At 40.9% G+C, this 24,101-nt stretch overlaps 1 protein-coding gene and 1 long non-coding RNA gene across 8 annotated transcripts in view; both read left to right on the top strand.

Moving 5' to 3' along the window:
- LOC145715952 (uncharacterized) overlaps positions 1-24,101 on the top strand; it is a 519,543-nt gene that overhangs the window by 397,100 nt on the left and 98,342 nt on the right. The window lies entirely within an intron of this gene.
- The window catches only part of CRIM1 (cysteine rich transmembrane BMP regulator 1), a 180,548-nt gene that overhangs the window by 111,052 nt on the left and 45,395 nt on the right, over positions 1-24,101 (top strand). For all 7 annotated transcript variants that reach the window (XM_081796925.1, XM_081796921.1, XM_081796923.1 and 4 more), the window contains one exon: positions 19,545-19,673. In XM_081796925.1, coding sequence (XP_081653051.1) covers positions 19,545-19,673 — 129 coding nt within the window. The remainder of the gene's footprint in view (positions 1-19,544; positions 19,674-24,101) is intronic.

Genomic DNA, 24,101 nt, shown 5'->3' with positions numbered 1-24,101 from the left:
TTTTATTTCCTCAGGCATAATGTCTGCTTCATGCTGTTACCAGTTGCAGATGAATTTATTATAGGGCCAAAACTAATCGTTTGGGGCAGATGTTGCAAATTTGCAATGAGAACCGTGTGATCTTTATTTTTACTGCCGCCAATATGCTTATCTCAATACTTTACGGTAGAAGAATATATACATTTCAGTTCCGTTCACTTCAAGCTTAATTAGCATCCAAAGGTCAATGCAGTGAAATAGAATGGGAAATAAGACCCTTGACTCAAGCGTGGCATGTTTATCATGTTTCCATGAGCCCAGGAGTCCTGATGGCTGGAGGAAAGCCTGCAACCATCAAAAGGCAGTTTGCTGTCCCCACTGCCTTCACTCAGCACCCCTTCTTCTGCTATCCTGAGGCTTTTCCTTAGGTCTTGGTTGCCTGCATTCACTACCTCTCTTCCTGTTCAATGGAGAGGAGCCCAAGGCTTCCTAGATTGGCCTTTCCCAAGCCCTATTCCAGCCCATTTCCCTCATCGTGGGAAGTTTCTTTGCACACTTAAGTCAGCCTTAATCCTCTGTGCCTGTTCGTACAGACGAGAGTGAATAGTTATACTGACAGATCCAATGGAGAGTATCCATTATTAACAAGCACATTTGCATAGTAAAATGAACTACAGTGGATCATGTTGAAGATGGATCCTTCTAGAATTTTTTAAAACAGCTATTAAGGAACTGACAGGTCTTTGCAGAAATTCCATTGGCTGGGGGCGCCTGGGTGGCCTAGCTGGTTGAGTGGCTGACTCTGCATCTGGCTCTTGGTATCTCCTCAGATCATGATGTCAGGGTCCTTGGATCGACCCTGACGTTATGCTCAGCGCAGAGTCTGCTTGAGACTCTTTCTCCCTCTCGCTCTGCCGCTCCCCACTGCTCTCTTGCTCTCAAATAAATAAATAAAATCCTTAAAAAAAAAAAAAAAAAGAAAATTCAGTTGACTAAATCCTGTATCAGGAGTCTTTTGCTTCTACCTAAAATTTTAAGAAACTCAGACTTCAGAGTTTGCCTGACTAGCTTCATTAACCTCTGAGGGCTTAGAACTCTAAAGAACTTAAAAATCATATAAAAATGTAAGCTGGAGGACTCTAGGTCTATTGACATCACCAGTTCCCTCACCATTACTCTGCTCAGAGTGCAGCTGCCCACCTCCAAAGTTTATAGCTTCCAGAGGACCAGTTTTGTGGAAATCACCCATCCCTCACACGTGTACTCCTCCCATCCCCTAAAGGCAGTGCCTCAGCGCTGGAAAAAGGAGTGGACGGAAATACGTATGATGGTATACGGTCAGCTTTATGAGAAAGGGCGCCTTGCCGAAACAGAGGTGGAAGTATCGTTCCCTGAGAACTGGGGCCAGTCCGCTGTCAACTTGAAATCCTTACGTTCGCACATGTGCATGATAACTTCAAGAGAAATTTAAAGCCTACGTGTATTAACCATCAGACACTAATCCTTTAACTTCATGAGTCTTGAATTATAAATTGATAATAAGACGAAAGAGTAACAAGGCCTTCCCTCTGGCAGTACATGAAGGGAAGGCAAGCCCTTTTGCAGCACCAGCATATCATCACCACTGCTGTGATAGAGCAGGGAGACCGTCAGGGACGAGGAATGTGTGTGTGTGAGAGACAGACTGATGGATTCGTGCGTATCGTGTAGATGTTTGGATAGGGAGTGAATGTTAGTGTGATTACTTAGAGTTCAGTCTCACAGCATCTACCTGGAGTCATAATCTAATCTTCCACTGTTTGAGAAAGGAGTGATCGTTTTGGTCAGCTGTTAATTCCAAAAAATTTATTAAGCACTTCTGATTGTCCAAATACAGCACTGGACACAAAGATAACTAAGGGACAACTCCTTGTTAAAGTCAGAGAAAATACTTTAGGCTGTTTTAAATTAAACCAGGAGAAAAGGCATGCCCGTATTTAGGTACTGTGGGGTTAAGTGCTTTGTGTTTGTACCTGATGTTATTGAATCCTCTCGATAACGGTGCTGCAGGCTTCATCATCCCATTTAAAGATGAAAAAAGTAAGATTGAAAGAGACGAGGGTAATTTCCTCCAAGGTCAGTGGCCGTTAAGTAGCCATGATGGGATACACGGACGTCTTGTCAGATTCAGCTACGTTCTGTCTGTTTCCTGCGCTCCCAGATGTCGTCTGTTTGCTCATACCCCTATTTCCAGTTTCCTTATTCATCACTCTTCATCTCTGGCTCTTGGTCTTGCGGCGGGGAGTGGGACAGGAGCGGGGTGGCAGTTTGAGGAGGACTGATGCCTTTGAAGAGACCCATCACAGACTTCCTTCCCAAGCCTCGTGTCGGGACCGTCTCCTCGCCAGAACTCAGCATCTTGATTTCAAGCTGTAAGCTTCTGCTGGTCTCTGTTCCCCTTCTCTCCTTCTTCATCCAGCCTTCAGCACAGTCCATTTTCTAGTCCTCAGAGAACTAGATTATCTTGAATTTCTTGTTTTTGCTCTTAAGTAGTGAGTTTCATATAAGATTGTGCTTGCTGTCCAGTAACTCCCGTTTTAAGACGTAATAGAAAGACAGAAAGATTCTTTTGGTATGGGATCAAAAAACAGTGCCCAGCTTAAGAGTGAATCCTAAAAGGTTACTTATTAATAATAATAAACTTATAAAATAATACAAGGCGAATGAATCTTATTGCTTAGTTTATAGGACCCAAGAAAGTCTCTGGAACTATTCGAAAATACTTTTTCAGCAGCATATTTAAGTAGAATTTCAGGTGACCTCAGAATAGCGAAAAGATTAGATGAAATAAGAAAAAAAGCAAGGTGCTAATGTGTAATAAATAATCAGCCGTGATTATTTGGAGAAAATCAGGAACACTGGTGTTTATGCAGTTTGTACACAGTAAATTCCTCTGCGCACAATTGCATAACAAATGCTGGCCCTCACCCTATTAGCTACAGTCCCAGGGTACATAGTCAGAGCCTGAAATGAGATGAAAGAGCCCACACAAAGATTGTGGTTTGAGATTCTTTCTAAATAAATTATGTATTACCAAATATGGCGTGTTAGGACCTGCAGGGACGACTGGTCACCTTGTTGTGACCACTGTTGTTCCTGGAGCTCCATATCCTTCCAAGTGACAGTACCGTGTGTTTGGTTACTCCTGGAGGACGGGACTGGAACCTGGGGCCCCTTCAAGACTTGGCTATTACTTGACAGCTAACTTGATTCACAAGTACCTAAGTGCTTTTTAAATTGGCACTTAAGTACTCTCATGATTGAGTCTTACCAAGTTATTGTCAACACCTAATTCAGGTATACAGATAAGCCATCCCATTTTATAAGTCTGTAACTGATTGTATTCTTGGGTTTTGTTCTGCTGGCTTTTCTCTTCATTTCTTCTTCTTCAATAGCATGATTTAAATTTTCTGGCCCTTTTTAAAGAGCTAGGTTGGAAAAGAATGGAATAGTATATAAAGTTTGCAATTTAAGTGTACAGATGGAAGATACGTCCTTATCTCCTTAAAAACTGAAAACAGAGAGGCGCCTGGGTGATGCAGTAGGTTGAACGTCCGACTCTTGGTTTCGGCTCAGGTCATGATCTCAGGGTCGTAGGATCGAGCCCCGCTTCAGGCTCCGTGCTTAGCATGGAGTCCGCTTGAGACGCTCTCTCTCTCTCCCTCTGCCCCTCCCACTCATGCTCTCTCTCTCTCTCTCTCTTAAATAAATAAATCTTAAAAAAAAAAAGCCTAAAAACAGAAAAGGAAGGCAGCAGAATGAGGTCTTCCTCGGCATCTAGTACTATTTGTATCATCTCATTTGTAGCCCTTAATGACAGTAGCTAACGTTTCTTGCACACTGACTGAGCCGGCCTGAGCGCTTTAAGACCAGCAGCTCATTTGATGCTCACAACTCTCCTCTGGTAGCACCATCTTAATTCATCATCAAAGAACCCAAAGCTTAGAGGTCATGGAACTTGCCCAGGGTCATACAGCTCAAAAATGCGGAGCAGTGGTTCCCGGAGCCTTGGCTCTGGACCCTGCAAGTGTACTGCACTCCAGGTTTACCAGTAGCCTGAACGAGGCTTCTCCCCCATGAGCTAGGAACTTACCATATACTTTTGAATCCATAAAGCAGCACCTGACGCGGAAGAAGTTGTTAATGAATAAATGATGAGCGAGTAAGTTAGGGAGCGAGGGAAAGCCTGGAAGAGGAAATCGAGCAGTCTCCTCTTACAGATCTCCGTCTTAGCTGAGTGAAGTGGCGTTCCCTGATAAAGATTTCCCTAACCAGAGTCTCAAATGCTGACCCTGATCAGATGAAGAAGGAATAATGTTAGAATGCTTATATTTGAAAACACACTCTGAGAATAGCAAGCAGAGTGTTAGATGGAGTGTGTTTGGCACACGGTGGGCCCAGATGTTTACAGGCGAGTTGGGCCAATTAGCTTCAAGTACCGCTCAGCCTCCTGATGAGCACTGAGCTCTCGACTCCTTCGCAGGGCAGCCACGGGGCCCTCCAAGACTGGTTTGTAAACTGTGGCTTATTCTCTCTGCAGTTCAGCCCCTGTGTCCAGAATCGCAGAGTTTAAGTGGGGCTTCCGCAGACCCTGCAAGGCTAATGCCTGCTGTCAAACTAATGTACTGCTTTTAAGACCTTTCAGCAAGTATATAGGTGCTGCAACCTTGTCATTTCAGCTAGAATTTTTTTTAATGTCACAATTCAGTATTGAAAATACTTGAATTTTTTCCCAATAACATCAGATATAAATGCTGCCTATGCTGATTCTTAATGTCAGAGAGACCCTAAGGACACAGTACTACCTTCTATTAAAAAAAAAAAAATCCGTTGTATAATTAAAGGTAAGATAAGGTGTAGGGGAGGGAAATTTTGGCTCTGAGGTGGCTATGACATGCCCTGGATGACTCAATAAGAAAAATGCAAGAAATGTGAACAGGTATGAGGCCAGCTTGGCTGCTACGCCTGATGCAAGAGATAAGAATTTCATCGTCACTTCGAAGTCTTGATGTCAAGCCTGCTCATCTTGGGCTGTGGCTGGACCCCACCCAGGTGGCCGCTGTGACCTGAGTGTTCATCAGGCCCAGTGTGTACAGTCTCCTACCGGGAGGATTTGTTTGTCTGATGACCTGGGGGATTTCGGAGCCAACACCAAGAGTATCACCTATCAAAAATTAGGAACCACATGGGTGATATTTTATAAGGTAATATTCAGCATCACGACTTAGGTTGCCAGTAAGTAAATTCCATGTTTGTGGCTGGGCAACTGGCTAGTTTCTTTCTACGAGTTCTGTTTCTCTGAAACAAAAGCAAATCTGTTTCCCATCTCAGACAGGAAATCAAAGAGTTATTTGTAGCTTATCAAAGCTAGATAATGGGTATATAAAGGTCTGTCATATTATTCTATCTACTTCGGTATTTTTTTTTAATTTCCATAATAAAAACTTAAAATGTGTGCTATTCACAGAGTTATTATGTGAAACTGAACGGAGTTTCAGACCAGTCTAATAATTCTGCTAACCTGGAGTAAACCAGCTCTTCCCTGTGCATTGATTCTTCCTAATTCTGTGGACTTTAGGATAGAATGTGATTGAACCAGACAATCAACCATCTTTCTTCCCGGCATCTTGCCTTCTTGGATCTCTTACTTGGGTAATCCTGGTCCTACTTGGGACAGTGTTGAAGAGCATGAGGCTTTTCTTGATCTGTGTGACTTGATTCAGCCACTTCACCATCAGCTCACGGAGTAGAGTACGTGCTGAGTACCTCTGGAGGGCTGGAAACAGCTGTCAAACATACTGTCCTCCTCCTCAGTCCTCCTAGGAACACCCTATTCTTTCCCATAAATGCCGATGATATCGTTTGAATCAAGCTGCCCCTCAAATGAAATTTCTACTAGGCTGCCAGAAAAGTCTGTACCAGGCACATATCTGGGTGGGAATTCCTTAAAACAAGAAAAAATGTTTTCAGCCCTGCCCATAATACTTCCTCACTGAACAGTATCTCAAATGATTAAGCTACTGCTTCTGTGGCAAGGAGTCAAACATAGTTTGGCTGACCCAAGAGGCAGAGAAGTCAAAGATGCCGCAGGGTCACATGATATCAACATTCTGGTACATCAAACAGGGATCAAAAATCAGTTTATGGATGGTATTGTTTCAGTGCCATCTACAGTGCTATTATTAGTCAGCCAAGAATAATAAAATACTCGTAATATCTCAAAGACTGTTAGGCATGCTGTTTCATCCTTTAACTCTAAGTGTCCTGGAAACCCGTTCCATAAATGGGAATTAAAATATAGCACGGTCTGTTTTTTAGCTTGTCCAAATAAGGTCCTATGTTGGGGTAACAAACGCATAGCAGAGGACTGTGTGTTAACTTAGGTAGGTATTTAACCTAAAGCATCAAAAATTTTTCTTGGATGAATTTCATAATATTTTTATTTTCTCTGGTCGTTTAAAATAGCTTTAGATATTTCAAATAACATTAGAATGTTATTGTTGAGAGCGTCTTGTGAAACACATGATTAGAAAAACCTCTGCCTCTGATGTTACAGCTTCCAGCAGTCCCAGCTATTAAACGTTTTCCCGTGGATGTGGCCTGCGAGGGGCAGGTTGCTCTTTATTTCTCCTGCTGCCCACTTCCCATACCTAAAAGAGCATTATTGCTAGGTGTCTCCTAATTTTCCTACGTAGATAATAATTGAATCTCATAGTTCAGACTTGGGCCTGCTAATTTTCATCTAATCAACAGAGGCAGGAAAACATAGTCTGGAATGCTAACTATGTGAATGAAAAATATTTAGTCATTCTTGAAATGATAGGAATGTTTTTCCAACAAGCTTAAATAAACACAATCTCTACTGAGACTGTGTTAAACTTTTTTTGGATAAGAGACAACTCTTAGGCAACCAAACAGAAGTTAATGAAGGTTATTAAGAAACATGCCCTTCAGAAAAGGCTCATGGACTTTTAAAAGCGAAAGATTCCGTTTTCTTTATGGTACAGCCATCAACCCAGAAGTAGCCGAATTGGTTTTCTTTTAGCTTTTGTCAGCTTGATAGAATTTAACATTTTAACTAATAATCACATTGTCTAGCTTTTCAGAGATTGTCTGCTTTACCTAACTGTGACTCTGTTAGACCATCTTATTTTAGAATCCTCGTCTTCGTCTCCTTCCACTGTTGACCTCTGTTCTAGTGAATGGATTGGTCTCAACACATCTGTCTTAAAGCACCTGACAGCCTTTTCATAGGAAGCTTGTTTGTTGATACCCATACAAGGTCCAGTGATAAAGTAGCGAGATTATTTTTAAACGTACCAAGATATACATATCCAAGTGAAGTGTTTTTCCTTTCAAAATAGTTCTATGGGAAAACTGCACAGCTCCTGCAGAAATAGAGTCATTCAAAATATTTTTGGTACTTCTCTGTTGAAACGGACATTGGAGCTGGTGGCCCATCCTTTTGAATGCCCTTAGCTTCTCAGACCCCTGACTTTCAAGGTTTATCAGACTCTAGGAAATAGAGTCATTCACATCGGTGAAAAAAGTGGATGATCTAGTTCGGTAAAATCATTCAGAGGAAGCAAAAAGGGGGACGGTAAAATAAAGGCACTTTATCTTCTATGACATAGTAATTTGCTCTGAAAAGCAACTCCAAAGAGAAGTTTCAAAGAGAATTTTAGCATGAATAGCATTTCCGCACAAGCATATAGCCTCTGAGAGTAAGTGCTTTTAGCCATAACACTTATTTGTAAGTATAACTCCTGGTGTATTTATTAAAAAAAAAAAAAAATCAATTCACCTACAACATAGTGTTTTTTATGACTTCTAGGGCCTAGAAGCATTTATTTAAATGGTCATGTATTATTACAACATTTCATGAAGTTACAGGTGCTCGATTCAAACATATTTTCAAATAAATTAGACTAAAATAATTTCCCTGTAGAAATAACTCTTTTAAGAGGGGTGGTGATTCCTACATGATTTATTTTTAATATCCTAGCTCTCTAACTCCACTTCTGGTGGTACCATTTTAAACTGTTTCAGTGTATGGTCTTCAGTTTATCTTACAAGAACAAAACGATTTCCCATTATTTAACACATGAGGGTTAGCTTCAGAGATTGTAAGCCAGTGAATTGTTTTAGAGGCCCTCTTTAGAAGTATTTTCTGTGCTGTGTCTGTCTGATTATTGAAGATAAAATGTCACTCAAGTGTATAAAATGTCTGCTGCAGTATTATTGTAAAAAACAAAACAAAACAAAACCCTGCAGGAATGAAAATGTCTGCTGAAGAGTGTCCCTTGGCCATCTGTGCCTCTTTCATTGGAGTTAGCTGCTGAGGGGGCAGGGAGCTGGATCACACTCACATGTCCTTATCTCAGTCTGAGACTCCAAGATGTTCCCCGTGTCCATCAGCATGCACACTGGGACATCTATTACAGGGGGCTCAGCACTGCCATGTCTTGGTCCGGGGGTCCTACCATCAGTTTGATCGAAATTCAGTAGGTAATAAGGGATAGTGAACATTGAGTGCTTTTTTGAAATTTGTCAGAAACACGAGGTGATGGTGATGCCTTGGCATTTCACACATTTTTTTTTTAATTCAAGTTGAATTATTAGTGATTCGACCATATTTGTACTTAACCATTTATATCTACAGAATACCTCTTTACACATCAAGTGAATTGTACTTTCACACCTGAGAGATTAGCTGAATGTATCACGTTTGCTTGAAACAGAGCCCAATTCAGGTGACCGGACCACTGGAAACCACAGAATTTAATGCTGGTCACCAATCGAAAATAAGATTGAGGGCAAGACTCTGGCTCTTACTTTGCAACACCACCGTGAAGCACAATCAGGAGTCCCCAGGAAAGTTCGAAGGCCAACAAGTAGTTGGTCCCTGGGCCCTCTGGGTTTGACTTTTCACCTTGGCTGCTGGAGCAGACTGAGAGCAGAGTCTGAGCCACGTCCCCAACCAGCCAGGACCTCACAGCATGCACTCTGGGTGCTGACCTCATCCCTGGCTGCAGTGAATTCTTTTCTACTTAAAATTTACCTTGGCCCTCGTTTCCTCACTTTAAAAGAGTATACATGCATGATATAATTTGAGGCTACTTTGGATCTGCTTTGGAATCAAGCAAGGTATATTTAATGCTTATTGAGGTATTCAGTACCTACCATTTGCTTATGCCTGGGCTATTGTATTTGGTCCTGGCACCATGACTTTGGCCATCGGTAGGAAGACAAGGGATGGTATTCGTTTTCACCTTAATTAGAAAGCTCTTGCCCTGCATGTCAGCTCACTTTCTAAAACAATTTAGGGACTGTCTACTTTATTAAAAATTTCATCTGGAAGAATGCTTAGCAATGATAATAAGCAGATTGAGAGGGATTGACACGTTCAGATCTTTTCAAGACCATAACTCTTTCATGCTTTCTGGGAACCAAGTTTTAGGAAGATTCCATGGAGATTTTAGGCCAGATGAATTCAGTAGAGATGCCCTACAGTCCTGTGACAGACATTGAGCACGTTATTATTTGAGTGAGAGGCCCCCAGTATTGTTGCTAAGAAAGTACCGGTTGAACTGTCTCTTACTGTTGACATAAGTCTTACCTGGTCCTACGTCTGAAACTAGGATCTGCTCATCAAAGACAGCTTTTAGAGATGGGTCTTCTGTATCCTCTTGCAACTTGAGAGTGGCAGGACTACTGGCAAAGCTACCAAAATATTCTATATATGAATGTAATGAGTTTGCCCTCCTCCCCGAAGATCCAGCAAGGCCCCCATCATGAGAAAGGAAGAACGGGGTCAGCCAGGCACACAGAACCATTGTTTCAACTCACACTGGATAAGCTGATTATGAAGAGATTTCTGTTCTCTTCGAGACACCACGGGCACAGTCAAAATGCGGAACAATGATAACAGACTGCCACTCAGCAAATGTGAAAGGCGCCAGTGGCTGGTCACTAACCCGCTCCAAAGCTTACCAGACCATATGAAAGGATGTCGTGGACCAGCCCACATCCCAGATGCTTTTCATGTTATCACTGGAGATAGAAAAGGATGCTTAGGTTACAATGCACGGGGTTCAGAATGCCAAAGCAGTTGTCGTACCATTTATCAGCTGAACATTGAAGGCCTACAAAAGGGCACATAATTCATTTACTCAGCCATCCTCTGAGACCAGGTCGAGCTCCAAGCAGGCAGGATAGTCATGACAACGGTAATTTTAGCAACAAGGCATATCCACGTCACACCTAGAGTTTGTCGTCCCCTCTTTCTGATCTGATTTGAGCCTCTCAGTGATATTGCGAGGTTGGAATAGTGGATATTCCCATTTTATAGAAGCCCGAAGAGGTTCAGCACCACATGTGAGATCATGAGGGAATAGGGACTCAAGCTAAATCTCCTGACCCCAAATCCATGTCCTTGGCATTACTTCCCTTTAGACTCCCATCGTGAGAAGGGAGAGGGTGAGGAAAGTTAAGTTGGTCAATAATGAAAGTACTTGACCATCGTGGCTCAGATTCAGAAGCCGTTCTTGCTCCTGGCTCTGTTCTCAGTGCTGAGACCCAGTTACCATTATTCTGACCTTTTTGTGGCCTGGCCTTTGATCCTGTTCGTTTTCCTGAGCCTCTGTCTGGCTCAGGAATTTGGACCTTGCTGTTTGACCTCCGGGAAAGCCCATTGCGGCTGCCCAGGGATACGGACCCCACCCGAGGGCATGTGAGTCGCTCTCCCCAGTTGTCTCTGTGCTCACACTCGCCCTCTGCCCAGCCTCATCCTCTCCAGGCCCTGGGCCCTGACCAGTGGCACTCATGTCCCCACTGAGGAAAATAAATGGGCTCCAGGTGCTGGGCACTGAGATGACATCATCAGTGTTCTCGTTTGCATTCCTATTTCAATTCATCCCTTTTCTCCTTCTGACTCTTGCCGGTCTTTGTTTCCATTACAAGGTAAATTTGCTGAGCCCTCGGCAAAAGTGCCCATTCTTCGTCCCCTGCTAGTTGTGTTGCTGAATTGAGTGCGTGCCCAGCTCTTTTCAGGACTATTTTAATAACACTTTATTCATTTGGCACCATCAGTGAATTGAGATAGTCCTAGAAGTGAATTCCCCAGATAATTGAAATTGAACGTTAAGAATCTTGAGGGAGACCTACAATGCTTTACATACTTGCCTGCCTTCTCAGGCCAGAGATACAGATCATAATTTCACTGACTTTAGGCAGTTGAGTATCATCAGTGGGTTTCTCACGGAGACTGCTTGGGTTTGGGCATTTTCGCTCAGTTTGTGCTATTATTAGAGAGTCCGGTTCACAGCAGCCTTCTGAACTAGCTTGCTGCTCAAGAGAAGCTCATTTATTGAGTACCCACTATGTGTAAGGGACTGCTGCAGCAATGAGAATCCTAAGGAACTTACTGTCCAGTCCTCCAAAAGGTAGGAAATTAGAGATTCATCCTGTTAAGGACAATACTGAATGGGAGCCCTTCTTCATCAAAAAGTATGCCCTGACTTTCCATGTTCAGGCGTCTTTGTTCTTCTTTATTCATTCATTTAGCACGACTGTGGGCCAAGTACTAGGCTTAGTGCTAAGGTTATAAACCATGAATAAACCATTGTTCCTAACGCAGGGACCTTTCCTCTCTGGTCCTCAGCCATTTTCCAGAGGGTTGGGTTGAGATACCAAAATTCTGACCACCTGACACACCCTAGTTCAAGATAGCTATTAAAATGTGTGTATGCATACACAATACATACAAATGTATTTATAAATGTGACCCATTATTTCTGGTTCCATCCTCTAGGAAAACGAACAGTAAAAATAATGTAACAAAATATAAGACAAGTTTAAAAGATCCAAATTATTCTTGGAATCCAGTCATTTTGTGAGCTCTCTCAAGCTGAATTCTTGGAAAAAGATATCCTCTCTATAAAAAAATTCAATTTTTCTTTTGTGGTCTTTTAATAATAATCTCAGAATCCTACTACTGTCTTTTCCTATTAAATATGAGGTTGATAAAGGAAGAAAAATATCTCCAACAGCCAAGTTCCTTGGAAAAAGCATACAAAGTTAATAAATAGGTCTAAAGTAAATATATGGTCACTTCTCTATCTGACCATAAAATAATACAGATCTTGGGGACATTTCCACACCATTCATCTTTTAAAATAAAATAAAGAAACTGCTCTGTGATAAGTACTTTAAAAATTACAAGGATGTAGGTGTTATGAGAAATATATACAAAGGAAAAAAGGATCGCTAAGTGTGTAGTGGCTGAAAGAATTTGAAAACTCCAGCTGTAGATTTTTTTCCATGACTTCATGAGACTTTTGTACATACACATCCATACCCCTTGGAAATCCCCACCTTCCAGATTAGGGGAGTTTTGTATCCTCAGTCTCTCTCTTCTCATCATCTACATGAATAGTTTCCCCTCTAGCTTCATTTGGGAAAATTTCATCTTTATAGTACTTCTCTTCCCAGGCTGTAATTATGTTGACAATTTGGTGATTTATTGGAATGGTTTTCTGACTAGTTCTGGTCACATATGAAAAGCCACTGTGGTAACAGAATGACATATGAAGACACAGTAAAGCAGATAAGCTATCTCCTTTGGTTCTGTCTTGCCCAACTTTATCTCCAGTTTTATGGCCCCCGGCCAGGCACACAGTAACTGGTAGGCTTTGGGGACCTGATAGATTTAGCCTTAGAAAGTGAGTGAAACTTTGGAATTTTCCCACTCATTAGCTATTCACATGGCTTAACCAAACCCAGCTCCCAAATAAATAAATAAATAAACAATTTTTTAAAAATCTTAAGAAAGAGAATGCCTGAATTAGGACTGAAAAGAGAACATAATTGTTCATCTCTGTCTCTCAACAATCCAATAAGCAGGCTTGTGAATTTATAGACAAGAGCCATGTAACATTATGCAAACCATTATTGAAGTCCAAAAGGAGGGGTGCATCAGAGACAGATAGGAGTAAATTTCATGTATCTTGTTACTTGTACTTGAAATTTTTTTTAACTTATGAAAGAAAAGTAAGAATGTATCTGCCTTAAAAAAAAAAAAAAAAAAAACTTTTTCTAGAAATTTGCCTATAATGAGGTTTTTCCAGAAAGACTTCTCTTAGTGTGTGTGTGCGTGCACGCACATGTTTGCACGCAGGTATGCTGGTAGGAATCCGGGGTGCTGGTAGACAGCCGCTGCCCACAGCCAGGCCCTCCAGCCCTGCCGTGCACCCAGGCCTCGGCAGGGTGAAGCAGCACTCCTAGAGATAATAGAAATCTGGAACTAGAGCTGATTACCCCCCTGTCGGAGGTGGTGCTTTAGACAGACCCAGGAGGGATGGCTCTGGATGTCTTCCACGAGTGCTTTTCCAGAATCACCCACCCATACTCAAGAGCTACTAATTGGCTGTCAGCCTTCCCAGGGTTGCTAATCAGAAAGAGTGCTTCACACCCTTCTCAATGGAGATAATTAGTATTATTTGCGGGAGATAAACAGTTCATAGTAATCAAGGTAATGAGAAAAACTTTGTATGCATTATTTCAAAACCAGAAGTTCAATGGAGTGATACAGATTAGACACCAAGTTAAAAGCATCTATTAGCATGTTCATTTAAGCTATAGCCCCTTGAAATATAAAAACTGGTGATTCTATAAATTATTTCAGGACCAAATTCACAATATTATTACACACTTTAAAATAACTGAAGATCAAAATATATTCTTTTTCGTTCTGTTGTTGTCCCAAATGTGTTAAGCTATCTGATATGATGATAGGACTGATATTAAAACTTTAAATCAACATCTTAAAAAGGTTAAATTTGAGTTTCAACTTCTTCCCTTTCTTTTTGGAGAATTTTCTGTAAAATAACAAAAAGCAAGAAAGTAGAGAGTTTAGATTTGCTTAACACATTTATATCTCCTGAATGATCAAATATATATTATTTTATGGTCTAGTGCTGTGGCCTTGGAGTTAAAATAATGCTTTTATTTTAACTTTGTACTCCTGATCAAATTAACTGTGACCATAGGGCCTGACCGTCTCCATTGAGTAGGTACAATTGCTCCTAGGAAATACTTGAACATCAATGTAAAATACCGGTGGTGTTCCTCAGAAACTTAGTTTCTGAGGCTCTCTAAATCTTGAAAAATATGAATGTTTTCCTGGAAATATTTTTACTGGGAAGGGCTTTGTTGGGCTTTCTACGATATGAAAAATAGTTATTCCTAAATTTTAAATAAATGTAAAATAAAAAGTTAATATGTGTTTATGTTATTGCATGTTATAATAGGTCTCCTTCCAGCATTTTGTTCTCTAAGGCTTAGGATAAGAATCAGTGGCTGAACATCTGCACTCCTGACCCAATCCCAAGGATTCTTGTAGAAATAGCTCTTCTGGACAGCGGCAGGTGCTCAGAGAGCCTTTAAAAATCATTCACGAAGCCAGCGGGCTGAGGAGAGCAGCAATCCCCACTCAGATGCGGGGTAGGAAACAGCAAGCAAACTGCTGGATGTAGACGTAACAAACACCCATTTTTGTTCTTTATTGCTTCTAGGCTCAGAAAATATTTCTAGAATTCTTCTCCACAAAGAAGCTGTTCCAGGGTTCCCTTTAGAGATAGTTGTAGCCAAAGACAATGAATTCCTGCTGTTTCAAGCCTTCTTCCTTTGGAGGACATTAAGGTATTTCTTTAATTCCTCAGCTGATTCAATACAAGATGAGATGGAATTTCAGGCTGATCTTGTAAGCACTACCTCAGTGAACTTCCCCTCGCCAAATACCCACCTGTGTGCAAATATTTGCTCGCTCTCCTAAATGAGGAGACCTGAGACCTCTCCTTTGAAAAGGGCCCACTAACATGTCTCTGCCCGGCCAGTTTGAAGGGGGACAGTTTTCTTTGCTCCAAGCAACAGGCATCGTATACCATGATGCATCATTCTCCAAAAGTCTTAGCAGGACCTCTGTTCAACTGATAATCCCTAAACCTGCCAAGGGCATAGCATCACCATCATCCTTCTAGAAAGGCATGTATTTTCTGGCCTATCATCTCAGTATCCTTTGTAATGTAAGAGCATAGAAATGCAGGATTTACATGAGCATCTTCTGGTCTTCAGGCCAAGACTCATCAGGATATTCTCCATGTTCAGAACACCATTGCCCAGACCAGGTGTGAGCTAGTCACAGTCCCCGACACACACAGTTCAGGGTACTCTGACAAATAGCTCACACATTTTTCACATGTCGCCAACACTTCCTCGAGCTTCTTTATGTGTATGGCTTAGAAGTAATCATATTATGATACCACGATTCTAGATTCTTTAAAATACCTCTACCTACCCCAAGAACTTCCTGGGATAGAAACTTTGTAAACAGTCTAACTAACTTTTGATCGTTACTCTGTAAGGACTCTGAATGTAACATTGATTTTAAATGCTCCAATTCAGGATGGTATCAAATGTGTCTCGCTTTGAAGTTCATTATTAGGAATAAGAAATTGAATTGCAGTGGTCTTTCTTTCCCCAAACACTGCTCTGATGTTAGTAAGAGGACCACTTCTGAGATTACATGTGAATGTTTTGGACTGAGAGCAAACTCTCCTATCTGTTTATGATAATATCATATCTTTTGCTAGATAATTCATAGTTGCATATTCCTGCTGTCATATTGTTCTTAGAGAAATCTAACTATAATACAGAGAGGACCTCACAGGGCAGGACACCGAGCACTACAATGTTGAGAGAATGTTGGAAGGGAATAGAATGTAATGCCTGACTCTAGATGAAATGTTAGGCAGCTAGTTGTCTACAGATGTGTCTCTTACAGATCAACATTTCCTCCAGCGACCTAGGACAATGGCAGTAAGTACCCACCCCCACCCCCCCAAATCGTGCGTTACCACCACCATCAAAAGGCTTTTAAAATTTGTTCAGTTTGTACTCATAAAGACAAACGATACTTGTTTGTTAAATGTCATAAAATGAGAGGACAAGCGTTAAAATACTTCTTAAAAACATTTAGATTTCTGGGCGCCTGGGTGGCTCAGTTGGTTAAGCGACTGCCTTCAGCTCAGGTCATGATCCTGGAGTCCTGGGATCGAGTCCCGCATCGGGCTCCCTGCTCAGCGGGGAGTCTGCTTCTCCCTCTCACCCTCCTCCCTCTCATGCTCTCTGTCTCTCACTCTCTCTCTCAAATAAATAAATAAAATCTTTAAAAAAAAAAATTTAGATTTCTGTATTGAATATATCACAGTGAAAGTTTTGTAGTCAGCCAACCTATTGAGGGGAAATTGAATAGTTCTAGAGTAAATTGACAATTCTCGTGAGCAAATGGTTTTGTTGAGTTTTTCTGTGTTTTAATATTAAATATTGAGGGAGACATAATTTGAAATGTATACACTTCCAATTTCTCCCATCTAATGTATCATAAATGAAGGGGAAATACGATTTTAAAGGTACAAAATAATTTTTTGTTTCTTGCCTTCTACCATATTATCTGAGACTTGGAAGATATCCAGTAAGACTTGTTTTATCTGAAATATTTACCAGCACCTAATAAACAGCCCTTCCATGCATTTTCTTTTCATTTGTTACACTAAGCAAAAGGTATCATCCTGAATGTTGTGGGAAAACAGGCTCAGTGTATCTCCTCTCCTGGAGAAATGTGTTGTGTGATTGATGGACATCTGTGACTGTCGACCTAGCTGATGAAGCTGTTTGGATAAGTGTGGGACCATTCAAGTCGGTGCTGTGGTTCTGATCCTCAAGCCACGCCATTTCTTTTTCTTTTGACTTTCTAGACGGAGATCCCAGTTCTGATTTTGTGCGTTAAATGAAATAAGTATCAAAAATAGCATATGCAGCACTATCCTCTTAACAAATCCCTAAAATTCACCAAAAGTAAAATTACATACTACCCTATGATTATTATGCATTTCCGGGATCGGTGTAATCTGCCCAAATACATTTTTCCATAATACATTTTCTGAAGGCAAAAGTCATTCATGAACTTAAATGTCAGTTAAGAATACAAGGTTTAAAAAAAAAAAAATACAAGGTTTGGGGCGCCTGGGTGCCTCAGTCGTTAAGCGTCTACCTTCGGCTCAGGTCATGATCCCAGGGTCCTGGGTTCGAGCCCCACAACAGGCTCCCTGCTTGGCAGGAAGCCTGCTTCTCCCTCTCCCACTCCCCTGCTTGTGTTCCCTCTCTTGCTGTGTCTCTCTCTGTGAAATAAATAAATAAAATCTTTTAAAAAAAAAAAAAGAATACAAGGTTTTGGTCCACGAAAGGTGCTCAAAACTCTTCTCTGCCCATAAGCCATTCCATAAAGCATGGACATAGAGAGTTCAGAATCCAGCCCTGATTTTTGCTCTCATAACTCCAGAACGTAGACCTAGCTCCTTTCTCTGTGGGATAATCTATAGTGTGTTTACTTAAAGGTGATACAGGTCCTCTATTCTGTCTGACGTTTGTGGTTAGAATAATGTTGACAAAACATTGGCTGTCTTGTGGCTGAAGGCTGAAATGGAATCAGTATTTTGGGTGACTCATAACAGTAGTGATAAAAGAAAAACCATATAGGTTCGAAAACCAAAGATGTTTACAGTAAATTTTAAAAGAAGGTCAGAAAGCAGCACAGCTGTATTTAATTCACGGCATCTTAAAACTTGCCTGAACTTAAACTACTTTTGGATGTTTACAGTTACCTGTCAGAAAGGATACTTTAGTGATTGAAGGAAATTAGAAATTTTACAGCAGTGGAAAGTTCACATAAAAATCTCAGGCGACGTTCCTCACACTGTGTTGCAATAAAAATAGAGAATGTGCTATACCCTCTTCATACATATTTTTACACGGAGAGTGCTGATCAAAGCATCTCTTGAGTAGGTCAGAGTTGCCTGCTACCTGTGAAGAGCTGAATCACTGGCCTCTTTTAGCAGATGGGTAAAAATTTAGAACTCTTGATCTTAGCAGTGGCAGCTAAAACACTTATTTTAGTCTCTCTTCCATGGTAACAGGAAACGAAACTGGAGAAGACAGTGTGAACTAATGGATAGAGTGTTGGACGGGAGGTCAGGAACCTCTGTTCTGTTCTATTCCCAGCCTGCTACTGGGTTGCTATGTAAACTTAGATAAGCCAGTCACCCTCTCTGCACCTCACATTTTCCATCTGTGGAAACATAGGTAGAGACATTCCGTACGAAGCTCTTCACAAAGATACTGTAACCAGCTTACTCTGAAGAAGTTCATAGTATCTTTTGGTTAAAAAGAAGCTACATAAATATGTCAGTGGCCCTGTTCCTTTTGATGACACCCTGGCCACAGTCTTACGTTATGTAGGTTGTCGCTTATCAGTGCTACAAAACAAGGACCATTACAATGGGTTTTGTACTGCATGGAAACCAAGATTGTGACCCTAGAGCCAGAATGCCTGAGTTTAAGTCTTGGGTCCACCATTTACTAACTCTGTGATCTGGGACAGGTGAGCAATCCTAGATTTCCTCATCCATAAAATGAGGAAAATGAGAGCACTCATCTCCCTGGAGTGGGATGAAGCTTGAAGGCGTTTATAAAGAGCACTGCAAACATATAGACCCATAATGCACTTTACATAAGTGTGTAATTATTTTTATTGCCCAGGACAAATCTTCATTATTAACATGATAGTAAAGTAAAACATCACCTTTGGCACTGGGTGTCTTCTAGGCTTTTCTTCCCAGAACGGCCGCTCGCTCTTCCTGCTGACTGCTTGTGTCTGACCCTGCCACCCCCATAAGCCCTGGGCCCTGGGGATAAGCTCTTAGTCACTATTATCCATCATACCATCTGTAATAATTGAAGTAGTGTCACATAAAAGATAGGAAATCCAGGGGCGCCTGGGTGGCTCAGTCATTAAGCGTCTGCCTTCGGCTCAGGTCATGATCCCGGGGTCCTGGGATCGAGTCCCGCATCGGGCCCCCTGCTCCTCGGGAAGCCTGCTTCTCCCTCTCCCACTCCCCCTGCTTGTGTTCCCTCTCTCACTGTGTCTCTCTCTGTCAAATAAATAAAATCTTTAAAAAAAAAAAAAAATGGAAATCCAGATTTCAGAAGAGTTGCAGAATGGAGAAGTAATTGACAGTTGGAAGCTCTGTCCTGATTTTTACAGATAATAAATGCAGAAAACATCAAGAGGAAAGAGAATAGTTAACAATTTACATGGAGTTGATTTAACCTCTCCTGTCTGCTTTCTATAGTGGTGACCATCAAGGGAAGTACTATGGGAGGGTACCAAGAAATACATAAATTGCTCAAATGTAAAGAAAAAGAGTTTTTGGATTTTCAAAGATCTAAATAAAAATCTTTCTGTTTCAGGGGTTAAAAACATTAGGAAAGTATACAAGTTTAGGGTTTCATGAAAATTACTGATTTTTTTTTTTTGCAACTTACTGTAGTGTGGGATTTCAAAGATTGAATAGCATCTAAGGAGGTAATCATATGTTTCATTGATTTTTTTTTTCTCTTTTTATTATTAGAACCAACCTATATCACAATTGATCCACCTGCATGTGGGGAGTTATCAAACTGTACGCTGACAGAGAAGGACTGCGTTTATGGTTTCAAACTTGATCACAATGGTTGTCGAACCTGTCGGTGCAAACATAGTAAGTATACAGAAGATTGCACTTTTTTTCTGGGCCTAATAGGATACTGTCAAAGCATATTATGTGATTGAATATCTTTTTCATTCCTATTGATGACATTCCCTTAACAGCCTGAAAGAAGAAAAGAAAATTTGTACTTAACAACACACACAGATACACAGTCATTTGGGGGAAAAGAGGTGCTGCTTTATTCTGGTTTTCACCTTCATTGTATTCAGATACTCCTCACTGTCCAGTTGCATCATGGGGCAGCCCCGCAGGCTTTGGAGGACATATTCTTTCCAACCACCCAGTCGGCTCTCTCTAACACCGTTGCTCGGGTCATTCAGTGACAAGGCGGTCACCTGCACAGAGGTGGTCACATTCCACGTGTGGACAGACACAAAACAGGAGTTGAATAATTCAGTCGTTTTCAATTACATGTCCCCATCACTCTGCCTGCCTGCCGGAGTTGGTGCTAAAACAGAGTTTACAAAACTGTTGTTGGGACTCTGGTGGTTACCATCTTTAAATGTCCTAGAAGCCTCCATGCATCGGGGCTGTCCTGTTGGAAAAGCTGAGTTCATTAGGGAGCTGCCTTGGCATCCACGTGTGTTCGCTTAACTGGCCAACTTCGTTTTTTTGACACCAAGATAATTGGTATTGTATTGTGTAGAGTTTATATTTTAATACTTCTCAACTCTCTTGAGCTACACGCCTCTCTGATCATGGGAGCATACCTAAATTTTTTTCTGAACTGTCTGAAGTCTAAAAATAGAGATTTCATCGTGCCTGATCTCCCCACCTACCGCCTTCACCTGAGCTTTCTGTTAGGAACTTTTTTACCACATGGTTATGCTTATATAAGACCCCTGGCACTTCACAAGGAGCCCTTTGTAGTTAAGTCCAAAGAAACAATTTTCCTCCAGTTGTCATTGAAGCAAGTAAAAAAGGGATCACTGGCTTTTTGCAGAGTGAGGCTATTAGGAAAATTCTGCTCTGCCTGTCTTTGCGGTCACGTTGCCTTCCAGCTTTGTAACAGGAACATGCGTGCATACTGCCTGCCGGGTACCTCCAGTTGGTTAACACATCGAAAGAGATAGGTACAGGAGACTGTTGCAATTCGTGTCAATGGTGCTTTTTAATATAAATCTTTATTGGCTGTTCATTATGTGCAAATTTTATTTATTTGCAGGGATCTCTGGTCTTTCTTCCTTCCCTCCTCCCTCCTTTCTTCTTTTGCCTCATACAATAGAGCACCTGCCGAGTTCTAGGTACTGTACTACGTATTTATGCCACAAACATGAATACAAGACCTCCCCTGAGAAAAAAATCTCCTGTAACCAATACACTAATGAAATATCACCACTTTAAGTCAAATTCTGTAACTTACGGCTCCTATTAAAAGGAAACTTTGGTCCTCTAGAAGAACCGGGAAGGAACTGACCCATCTCCCAGGGCCATGCTGGGCACCATCAGAATTGGGGATGCCATTGGACATCATTCTTGTTTAAGATCCCCTTCTCTGGTCTTGCAGTTCTGACCACGTATCCATTTTATCACACTGAGATTCTTGACCTGGGTTAGTCTTTAGCCATCTTACTTGCTGCCACTGGATACCTAAGAACATAATTAAACACCAAGTGGCATTTGTCGGTTTGTCTGTATCATACAGAAGTCTGGTCATAGAGTATTCTCTCACTTCCGTCCCGTTAGCAATCCTGACACCTCTGGAAGCCACACCTTTAGGAGGTGAGTCAGAGTAAACCAAATTGACCAGTCCTTAGTTGTCAGACCGCTGTTACTGTATGTCCCCTCGCTCTCCTCCCCGGCTCTGGCAGCAGATTGACCTGCATCTAGCCGATCATGGCAAGTCACTTTACTTCTCTGGGCCTCTTGTCCTCATCTGTAAAGGGCAAATAATAATACCTAACTAATGAGTTATTCTGAGGACTAAGTAAATGAATGAATGCAAAGCTAGCTTTACTAGCCGACATATGGTAATTGTTACTCTGTTTACAGAAAATGAGAGATGTTTTATAACACATCCACTTCTGAGTCAGCGCAAGCTGGCTGATGTGGAAAGCCCCCAGCTTCCCCTCCTTTGTTCCAATACAGACCTGCCTCTGGTTCTTCCTGTCCTCTGAGGACACGCACACAAACAACTTTCCCTTTACCTTTTAACTTTAACCGTCAAATATTCTCATTCTCTTTCACCTGGTTTTACAAAAGGAAACTTCCTTGCACTAAAAGATGGCGTTAGTATGTTCTCTTTCCCATTGCAGCTACTTGATAAATACTGATTTTGTCTAAATTTCTCCCCTACATTATTTCTTTTTCTTTCTTTTTTTTTTTTTTTTGCATCCAGCCAAAGCCCGTTACACATACAGTGGCCCTAACCATCCATACCTCAGTTTTCTGTTAGGGATTAGACCTTGTTTATATAGACCACTGGCATCAAGATTGCTTAAAATAAGACCAGTGCCCAATAAATATTTCTCCCCTGTTCATTGCTTTGTTGTTCATTCGTTCTTTTTTCATCTAGCATTTGTTGACTGCCTGCCATATGCCACACACTAGGGATACGAAAAAGATAAAAATGGACTTCATCCTTATTAGTAGCATGCCAATAGGCTGTAATGATATTGCACTATAACCAAGCATATTATACCCAACCACTTACTTTCAGATTGAAATCAAAACCCAGTGTGACTCCTTCAAAAAATACATGGAAGGTATAGGACAAAATATTCTTTTGTGTAAACATACCGTAGCTTTGCTACTTTAACCTGTAACAAATAACATTCTTTAACACTGCTCAGCAAAGTAATGCATCAAAGGCATACAGAGAATTTAAATTATCCCTGACTCATTTTCCCATATTTAGAATAAAGAAAAGAAATATGGTAGAAGATGTTCAAGTACGATAGCTACAAAAGTTAAAACAAAAATCATTTAGGTATGCTGTTAGTAACCTAATACTTTGTCAGTATAAGCTGTTAATAACATTACTTTTTAACCAAATAGACACACTACACTTCAGCTTACTATATGAGCTATATGTAGTAAATGACATCTGTATGAATTAAATGCCATCCATCTTTTGGCACCTTATTTTCTACATCTTTAAATCAAGTGGATTTGACTGGATTATTTTTAACTTCTCTTCCAGTTTTAACATTCTGTAATTCTAGGAAGTAAAAATGCTTTTATTTAGAAGCTGATGCAGGCATAGAAAATTAATGGTAGCCAGAAGAAAAAGCCTTCCTACTTTTCATGAAATATATATATCCGAATCAAGCATCTAAAGAAGGTTGCAGCAACAAATACAAAGAGGCAGGCTCCATGCTTTCATTTCATTATAACTCAGAACTAAAGTAATAACTAAAGCCCAGAGTCAAGATTGGGACAATCATTTGTAATGTTGCATTTCTTTATTTAATCATCTCAGGACCTTCGTGGTGTTCTTAACTGACCGGTTAGTGGGAATTGCCAGTGTCCAGGAGTGTGGGGGGCTGCAACAGAGAAGGGACACAATCACATTGGGTTCCAAATGCAGTTACATGGTACTCACTTAGCCTGAAGGACCGATAACAGTTGTGTCATATTTTGGCCCCGGGAGCAAACAGCACTTTTTCTCCAGAGTAAACAGTTTACTTCGTAGCTGCTATCAACCAGCTGTGATGCACAGATGCTGTACTTTGCCATTATTTATCACTTTGTTTTCAGTGGTAATTCTCCCCTATAGATTAGAAAGCATTTTTAGATTGCAGTAAAGTCATAATGCTGAAAAATTAGGAGTATAAGGCCACCGTTCTTTCTTTCATGCTGCCTCAAGTGATGTACTAAAGCTTTTCAGACAAACTTATAAACCCCCCCCCCCACCTATAAATAAGATATTTCTACTTGGTTCTGCTCTTTATGTAAAGGTTTGCCTTGTTGATACATTTATAGTAAGAAAAGTCCGTAATTGATACATGGATCTAGGACCACCACCTTATAGTCTTTAATATTCTTCCTTTCTGAGCTAGAAGATGGTATTTTGACATGTTTAGTAAGTGCCACTATTTTCGAAGATTTTAAATACTAGCAGAGTAAGTTTTTCCATCTTGTTATTTTTCTCTTAATATGGCAGCCTTGAGAGTGGAGGAGTAAATAGCAAGAACATTGATCGATTTGTTCATTCAGCAAATGTTTATTGAACATTCACTCCATGCTAAACACCATGATGTAACCTAGGCTGTATAAAGAAAGAAAATAAGGCCCTACCCCAGAGCCCCCTTCTGATAGGGAAGAGAACAGAGACAGGCCCGGTCCACAGTGTTGCGACTTAAAAATTCATGGAATAGAGAAATGGGTTTACAACTTCGATTTCAGTGTAAGAGAAAGAAAGGTGGCTGTGAATGTCTTCTCCCTCCTTCATCATCCCTTAATGATGGGAAGAGAGGA

This window comes from Leptonychotes weddellii, chromosome 10, assembly GCF_054177405.1.
Source record: "Leptonychotes weddellii isolate Sample4059 chromosome 10, ASM5417740v2, whole genome shotgun sequence".
Classification (NCBI taxonomy): domain Eukaryota; kingdom Metazoa; phylum Chordata; class Mammalia; order Carnivora; family Phocidae; genus Leptonychotes; species Leptonychotes weddellii.
Note: the sequence above shows the minus strand (reverse complement) of the source record. Positions and strands in the feature narration are given on the sequence as shown.